Raw genomic sequence first — 9,332 nt, 5'->3', positions numbered from 1 at the left:
TGCAGCTTGCTTAGAGGTTGAGTCGAGGCCATGGGCGTGCTTGCCATCGCCGCTGAGTGGGTACTTCTACTAGGCCAAACGTTAGGCCCAGCGCGGCGCCGCCGCCTCGGGGAGAAAAGCGGCCATGAAAAACGAAGTGCTGCACTAACGGGCAAACCTTTGGTATGCACAGGGTCTTGATGACTTCACACACAACGTCCTTATGCTTTTGCAAGGAAGTATTGAAGTAGCGCACTTCTGGAAGGTCGGTTTTAGCAGAGCATCGCAGAATTGGCTGTCCTTTGGGAAAGAGCCTGGGCCAGCCCCACCCTCGATGATCAGCGCCAGCTGGTCGAGAGGACTGTGGACGCGGCGCGAGCTCAAGGCGTCCTGGACTTAGGAAGCCACCCCAAAGACTTAATTTTTTAGGGGCAAAGCACCACAGGACCTCGTTTTATCCATGGCTTGTCCCTTGGCGTCCGTGTACACAGTGTTGCGCATGCGCGAGGAGCATTGCCTTCGATTGGATTGGAAATAAATTGAACTGTATCGAATTGGATTGGATTGGATTAAATTGAATTGTATCGGATTGGATTGGATTGTAATTGTATATATTGTACACACGTGGTGTCACTCATTTATATGCGCGAGTGGGCAATGCCACGGGTGATTTACGGTATGAACGATCCCCAGTGCTTCGCCCACTTGTCGTGATTCACTTCGTGGAGATACGTGAATTCTTCTTACTACAGAAAGTTTATTCTCTCTGTCTCTGTTCGCAAACGGGGCGTATTTACGAATGTGCAGATGTTTCAGACGCTATCTGGGTGGGGTAGATTCGGTATGCATGAGCGCCAGGTGTGTCACAAACCATCGTCGCGAAGCCGGCACGTGCATGGAGCTGGTTGTAATTCCACTGCCCTGAAATTTCTAACAGCGCCTCCGTAAGCAGCGCTTTCTTAGATGATCATCCTACGCCTATACACCATGATGTAAATCGGTTTTGTGCGCTTATATAATCTAGCGAAGCACTCATACCTGGCATCACGCCAGTTACGCTTGCTGACATAATACCTGGGATATTGATCCCCACCTTTCCCAGGCAATGTGGCATAAATATCACGTACGGTGGATAATACAAAATTATAGTCGGTGATCCGCACCCGACAAAGAATTTAATGGTAGGTTGTCTTGTCCTGAGGTGAGCTCTCACAAACGCCATCTGCTATATATATATAGCCCTACTTTCGCCCGCCCATGTCGTCGCAGTGGCACGGTCCAGCAGTCATGCATCGACCTAACCCTGGTGACGCCCCTTACAAAAATGATTGTTGAGTTTCATAAGAAATTTTGTTGAATTCACTCAACAAACATTGTTGAGTATCCAAAGAATTTCTGTTGAGATTGTGTTGAGGATTTGTTGAGTTTTTCAGGAAAAGTGGCCACCGTGGTTTCATTGATTTTCCGTTGAATTTCTTACGTCGAATTCCCATTGAGTTTCTGTAGCCTTTCCGTTGAGTCTCCACTGAATTTCATATTGATATTTTGTCGAGGTTTTTATGAGTGCCCAATGTGTTTCTGTTGATATTTTGTTGAGATTTTTACGAGTGCCGCATGCGTTTCTGTTGATATTTTGTTGAGATTTTTACGAGTGCCCCATGCGTTTCTGTTGATATGTTGTTGAGTTTTACACGAGTGCTCAATGTGTTTCTGCTGCGATTTCTTTCAAAGGTTTTTGCGATCATTGTAGGTTGAACAAGAATCTACATTTTATCGCACCACCAATACACGAGTTTATGGTGTGGCAGTAGTGCATGTCATGTGACTAAAAATTCTGCCTCATGCAGACATGCAAAAAGAAAAACAAGGTGTTCAGCGTGCACTTTTTCTTTATTTCCCGATTCAAAAGCGATGATAGGTTATTTTTTATGTAACCGGCGCTCACACCTGGAAACTTCTGGCCCGTGTAGCCTGCAAGAGATAGAATGAATTTATGATTTACTATAAAAAATGAAATCGTGTTCAGCAAGTTCTCAGAATTAGTAATAAAAGTGTGCAAAAATAGACACTTTCCCAAAAAGCATAAAAGGGATGCACTGATCTCACTGTGCACATGAAGAAAAACGGGTGATTAGCTACAAGTTGACAAAGATGACAGCTTTGTTCTTGGCACTCTAAATGCAAATCATGTGCACTCACCGACCACAGCCTTCACCCGCACCTGGTCCAACCCTGGCTTTGTAGGAGCGTCGCCCTGGGCTTTGCCTTTCCCTCCAAAGAGAGTTTTCCCCTTGAGCTCCTCCGGAGTGAAGACATGGCGCAAAAGAGCCCTGGCAAATTTGCCAGGGCCACTCGCACACGCATGCACCAGCTGATCCAGGTACCCCTTCTCATTTAGCACACCACCCCCAATGTCAACCTGCGAGCAGAAAATAAAACCGAAACAGTTGAACCAACATGAACTCCAGGATCGAGACAATGAAGAGTTTGAGTACCCATGAACAATTTCTCAGAATATTACGGTAATTCATTTACAGATTTTGGCATTGATCCACTAAAAATTCTTTTCGAATAGATTTAATTTAAATGTATATTTTTAGTTTTTATGGGTGAACATGCATACCTCAACATGCTTTCGGCTTGTTTAAACAAGCGTTTCAAGAATTCATTAAAGTGTTTGCCAAGTGCCCACTGCAGTACACCGTGGGTGTATTGCTTTGTGGTAGAAAGGCCAAAAAAAAACCATTTGGGTGCTGTTAGGTCAATCTGGATGAAAGGTTATGTGGCTAAAATAGTCAGATGGCTGTAATGCACACAAAGTAGGCAGTACGATGCCTTGCCCTGACTCATGCAACTATCCATAAAAAACTGACCTTTTTTTAGCACCCGATTCAGCAAAATAAAATGAGCAGACTGTTATTGATTTTTTAAATTATTTAAATTGAAAAGAGTGAACCCTAGTTACAACTAGGCCAATTTGCTCCTTCATTTTTTCATTGGCTAGCAGTGCACGAGGGTCATACGCGAAATGTGGTTTGCGGCGTGGTGCTAGCAGGAACTTTTTGTGTGGCTGGTGTTCTTTTTGCAGGATTGTGGGTTTGCGAATGCCTTGTCGTAAGGAGTACCCAGCATTGTTTTTGGTTCGAAATTCCGCACTGCGCTGTTCACGCCTCCTACCACCACAGACACGAAGCAGGCTGCACGATGAATGCTAGCACAGCGAGCTAGCACAGCGTGACAATTGGACAGGTGCGGACAGCGGCTCAGATAAGGTAATTTTGCACTGTCTGTGTCATCTCCGCGCGCTGATTGCCTTATTTTTTTTTTCATTGCTTCAAATGACTGTGGCTCGAATAAGGAAAATTTATGCACTTAAAGCTGCAACGATATTTTATGTGGTGGTGGCGTGTGATAAGAGGCACTGTTTTTATTGTGCCCCCCCAGGCATGCTGCGCACTTCTTGAGGAGTACGAGAGTTTGAGAGGTGCTCTAGTGACAGTGTTCTGGTATGTTGAGCGCATGACCATCCTCCGCCTAAGCTTCCAATGCTGAGCGATTATGCACAGGATCTGGGTGGAAACGACTGCGAGGTAAGAGTGCAATAAAATTACATACAGTGGCGGTGACAGAGATTCCACCTGGGGGACAAAGATTTTCAAGTGTTTTCTTTTCAATGTAGATGAAGCATAAATTATAATTGATTGATTCTCGGGTTTAATGCACCAACGCTACACAGACTGTGAGGTGAGCCATAGTAGAGGGCTCCGTATTAATTTTGACAACCTGCGCATCTTTACATGCGCTGAAATCTTGACCACATGGGCATATTTTGCAGCAGACATGATAGACAAGAATTTCCATCCTGCACTGGGCGCCACCAATTCTTTCGGACTGCGGGGCGAGCAGACGACGCTGAGTCCCACGCTGTTGCTCCGTGCCATGCGTGAATATCAGACGCCCCGAACGGCATCGAAAATCGGTGTCATTTATTTGGCATTTCAGCAGCAACAAGTTTAGCAGTGCCTAAGGAGAACGTTTAATTCTTCCAAGAGGTGTCCCGTTCGCCCATCAATTCTGTTCCTACCCCGCTAAGGTGGCGGGCCAGTCCACACCACTTTGTCCTGACAGGCATTGCCTGTGCTGCCACGTTTCGTCCTGCCAGCAGGACGCCTGACCTTTTTATCCTCAATTGATGTTTATTTTCGGAATTCTGGGAAAATTGCCATCATTGCCTTTTACTTGGCGATGTTCAGAAGCTACTTGTCCGGGCAGGCGTGATTACGTCGTTACTGGCTGCACCAACAATCAGCGTAAGCGCAAAGTGCTCATGCAAGAACCGTGCGAAGTGCACCATGACAAAACAAGTGTCTGCATGTGCGGAGTCCATTGGCTGCACAAATTTCCTGCGTTGCTTGAGTGTCACCGTAAATGGGTCGTCGCGCTAAATCGCAGACTTAGAGCCTGGCAAATTTGCCAGAATGAGCCCGGTGGTACGCTGCTTTTGGAAGCGCTGTTTAATCACCCTCATGCTCAATCCTTATCGCACGTTTCTGTTCTTTGGAGGTATGTTTGGTCCGTTTCATCGACGGGAAGCCATCGAAAATCAGACACTTATGCTGCAGCTTGGGTACGCGAAAAATTCTCAAGTAACCCTTGTGAAAACCGTGCTGATATTCGAATGTGATATTATAAATAATTAGCAACTTGAGAGTGGATGAAATGTTCCCTGACCTAGCGTATGGTGCTTGTTAGGAAAATTTAATGGTGAAGTACCGTCCCTGATTTAAAGACTGGTGCAACCTCGGCTATCCTCCAATCACTGAGAATAGTGCCTGTCATGAGAGACTGCGAAAAAAGTGCCGACAAAATCTACAGACTGCGGTATGTACTTTTCGGTATAGTGTGATTAATAACAGTATGATCTGAAGTAGATAATATTGTAAGCTTACTTAAAATGGAAAGTAGCTCCACACCAGTTTGTATTGCAAATTCAAAACTATATCGAAAATCCTAAATGTTTGCTTGGCTTGATTACATACGGATACTTGCTTCAAAGTCAGTTCAATTTCTATTCTTGCACTTTAGCCATTGGCCCCAGATTCGCTTCAATATCCCTGCTAAGCAATGACACACTCAAAATGCACAACACTGCTTCATGAAACTGTTTCAAATAACCAGGGGCTAGAGCACTGCTAACAGGTATACATTATGACAGGTTCCAACATGAAATAACTAACCTGAAAGTACATAATCAGTGGGTGCACTGATGTGGCAGCGGTGCCTGGACCGATGCGTTGAGCAAATGCGCTGGCTTCTGAACGGGTGGTCCAAGCGGCCAGATGATGGATGAAGGATTGACTATTCCTGGCGGCAAAGCGTACCCAGCACCAAGGAAAGGCCAGGCAGTACTTGGGTACAGCAGGTGCAGTGTCAGTTGGCCACGGAGGGCCCTGGCAAAGCCTTTGAAACTGGACTGAAAGCCAGCCAGCCAACCCGGACAGCCAGCAGCAGCACCTGAAAGTGCATAATCTGTGAGTGTGGTGGCACTTGATGAAATACAAGAAAAGCACACACAAATCACGAATGCTTACATTAAGCAGATTATTAATCGTTAATGAGTAACCTCCAAGGCCCTAATAAGAACATTCCCGCAACACCCAAACTGAAATTTAGGTCACAGTAATGTATTTATTAGGCACGCAGGTTCTGTGAGTGGGGTATGCCTGATATATGCAAAGCTCTCTGCTATGCTAATTTGCATGGAACGCTTGCTAGCAGCCCATATGCATCCCTAGCTTTCAATCGGAACTGGTGTGTACTAGTTGAGGCTCCTCCATTTCAATGCCTAGCTTGCCTTTGCAAGTTCGATTCTCCAATATAAATAGAGTTGAGTGGGCAGGCGCCCCTGCGAGACCACGCGCGCGCATTTCACCTTCAATTTCCACGTATGTGAATGTGAGCTTCACGAGTACGGCACGCATACCACGACGCATATCGCGGCCCGAAGACCACGAGACGGGTCGCGACGGCGGCAGCCGGTCTCGCGAGCGTAATAGCTGCGAAGCGCACTGCACGGAATTAACTGTCGCCGCAAAGGCACTGTTTGAGAGACACATAACAAACAAACGCCCCGGTGTTTAAGAGCCTTGCGTGATGTCAAATAATTAGCTGCCGCGTTCTACAGCGCGAGCATCGCAACAAAGGTCTAGCTTCAGCGTAAATTGATGCTGACGGCTGCGGAAACGGTAGACTGGTAAATCCAAGGCGCCAAACAAGTATGCTATATCGCATAGGATCTGAGAGCAAATGAGATGGGGGTCTACCGAATAACTGACCCATAAGCACCAGAACTCGTTCCGAACAAGAACAGAAAAACAAAAAAATGCGTACTCACCCCAGCAGAAACGACGTTTCCCGCCTAAAATTCTTCACGCTCGTCTTCCCCTTCAAGGACACCGACACTTTGTTCGGACGCAATGTCATCCACCTTTGACGCGCGATGATCGTTGAGGCGATGATCGTTCTTCCCGTTCCCGCGTGTTCAACACACGCGTAGGTTGGAAGGGCAATTATCACCCTATAAAGCTTTTATAACTATGATTTAAGCTTGAAATAGATAAAACTGAACAAATCGCCCCAGCTACCACTCCGCACAAAACCAACTCCATAAACACACAAAAAGGGAGTGATAGTTGCCAGACTGCAAAAGCAGCATTTCTGTGTTTGACGAAAATTGTGTAATTAACTTCCTGCTTTTAAAGTATTAAAAGTGTTTATAACTTGAATTTGAGGTTTTTAAACGCAAAAGCGAATAAAAGTAAACTAACCGACATATATACTTAAATTGTAAAGAAGGTTTTAAAGTCAGTTTTGGTTTTGTTTTCACGGCGGGTTTCTCTACAGAGGAGGTGCGAGAAAACGAACTACTTTGGGTTTAGGAAGAGGGTGGCAAACGTCGGTGTGATTGAAAGCAAGGAACAGGCGCCTACTATGGTTTTAAAAAAGAAGAGGTAATAAAACCTTCATCAGGAAAAAAAAAAAAAAAACGTCCGACGAGGATTCGAACCACGGACCCTCAAAATAGTAATCGAAGACGTAACCACTCGGCCATACAGGCGGAACTTCAGCCGATGTCTAAAATGATTGTATAACTACGTAAGCCGGCAATGAAAATTGTCGTTTGTGTCTAGTCAATGCTGCATTTTTGGAATTCTGGCAGTTCTAACGCTTGTTTCTCACGCACCGATCTTGCAGACGAGGTCACATTGTTAGTACTCCGAGCGATTGAGCCGGAGCTCCCTTATTTGACTCAAGCAAAGCTATCGCAGGCCACCCGCGATCTTTTCTTCGCAAGCCACGGTAGCCACGAAGGAAATGGCATGCGCCGTTGGAATTGTGGCGTTGTAACGCTTGTTTGTCACGCACCGATCTTGCAGACAAGCAACATCGCGCTAAAACTACAAGCGATGTCACTCCTGGCATGTCAGGCGCATACAGCAGCGAAAACCTCTGAGTTTGTAACAAGTTGGGGATAATGCAAGGCAATATTAAAGAGACCGAAGCATGTGGTGGCGGCGACGTAATAAGTGCAGCAGACAGGTACTGTGGGCGGCAGCGACGAGCGAAAAAGATGTAACATGGGCCGCCCCCGCCGGCCTGCGCAGAAATGGAAACACGCAATCGAAAAAAACTGTCCGGCCGATTCAGTTTGTTGTTGACGAAGAGCAACCGAGGCTTCAGCAACAAACGATTGTGCTTGCCGTGGTATGAGTCAAAGCATATCTTGACATCGTTGTCGTTATGCTATCGTCCGTCTAGAAGGGAAAAATCAGAACGCAAACGTTTTCGTCTAGCGTCTATACCAGATATAGACGCTGCTGTTTAATGATATCTGGAGACAGATTTTTAGCTGGTGGTGAAGCAGCGGATATTTTGTAGTATGGACAAGTGAATTTTATGGGTTAACTGAATGGCTGAAATTGAAATATGCACTCTAGAAACATTGATAAAACAACAGTATAAACAAGAATTTGAATTTTGTTCGATCACACTGAAAGTGCAAGTTATCAGAGTTTGTACTGTACTTTACCTTGTGCTGTATCTTGTACTTTGCATGCTTCCAATGCTGACAAGGCAGAACATATATTGTCTGCGAGATGTTACACAAAGCATCAGACATGACGCGCTGATTTGTGCGATATGTGACATGTTGTAAGAATACCTTGAAGACATGTTGCAGAACGTCTAGGACTCATCGTTGAAATCTTTATATCATGAACATGTTGTTGATCTTCGACATGTTGTTTGACTCTTTACGATATCAGACCTTTATAATCTTGCAGTATATCGACATCTAGTAGAAGTCCTTATCATTAAAGACATGTCGTTATACTTATTCGACAAGTCGTTGAAATCTTTGCGATATTGGACCTTCATGATGTTGAGGACAACGAAATGTCGTTGAATTCATAAGGTGTCGACAACATGCCGTAAAAGTTATGTGATTTTCGTTGAAATCTTTGTGATATTGAAGACATCTCGAAATCGTTATGATATCATGCATGTCGTATGGATATGTTGCCATTTTTTCAGCTGGGATATACGTACCGGTACAAGAAAGCGCTGAGAGTTGCATTGTGAAAGCTGGCTACCTGTACAAAATGCAACTTCCTTGAAAAATGCAACTTATTTAATACACTCACACTGCACAAAAATATGCTAAGATGCTGCCTAATTAGGCTCATACATCCAGGACAGTGGGTATTAATGTTTTAGTGCACGTGGCTGTCCATGTCGAAGAAGCATGCAGATAGTATTTGGCATCAGTTGCTGATGACTTGCCCACAAATAATCACCATGAGTCACTGAAAATACAACAAAAAGTCAACAAGAACTCCGCAATAGAAAAATCATTGTGCGGACCACAACGAAAATTCCGTTGTGTTCTCAATGTGTAAACTCAATGAACATTGAGTTTCACAAATAATCACCATGAGTCACTGAAAATACAACAAAAAGTCAACAAGAACTCCACAATAGAAAAATCATTGTGCGGACCACAACGAAAATTCCGTTGTGTTCTCAATGTGTAAACTCAATGAACATTGAGTTTCACAAATAACCACCATGAGTCACTGAAAATACAACAAAAAGTCAACAAGAACTCCACAATAGAAAAATCATTGTGCGGACCACAACGAAAATTCCGTTGTGTTCTCAATGTGTAAACTCAATGAACATTGAGTTTCTGTTGATTTTCCGTTGAATCAATGAGAACTCAATGAAACGTCAACAGAAATTCAGAACCCATTTTTGTAATAGGCAGCGGTGCGCCTATTCCTGGGAGACCGCCG

General features: G+C 44.6%; 1 protein-coding gene across 1 annotated transcript; it reads right to left on the bottom strand.

Moving 5' to 3' along the window:
• Positions 1-1,512: 1,512 nt before the first annotated feature.
• On the bottom strand, positions 1,513-6,604 carry LOC144162431 (uncharacterized). The gene is made up of 4 exons (XM_077692958.1): positions 6,374-6,604; positions 5,217-5,493; positions 2,179-2,398; positions 1,513-1,950 (listed from the first exon to the last, which is right to left on the bottom strand). Exons 1-4 carry the CDS (start codon positions 6,460-6,462, stop codon positions 1,805-1,807), a joined length of 732 nt encoding a protein of 243 aa, XP_077549084.1. The 5' UTR covers positions 6,463-6,604; the 3' UTR covers positions 1,513-1,804.
• Positions 6,605-9,332: the final 2,728 nt, after the last annotated feature.

Source organism: Haemaphysalis longicornis, unplaced genomic scaffold (genome assembly GCF_048455015.1).
Source record: "Haemaphysalis longicornis isolate Haplotype H1 unplaced genomic scaffold, Haemaphysalis longicornis Haplotype H1 scaffold_12, whole genome shotgun sequence".
Classification (NCBI taxonomy): domain Eukaryota; kingdom Metazoa; phylum Arthropoda; class Arachnida; order Ixodida; family Ixodidae; genus Haemaphysalis; species Haemaphysalis longicornis.
The sequence above is the reverse complement of the archived record's forward strand: the minus strand, read 5'-3'. Positions and strand labels throughout refer to the sequence as shown.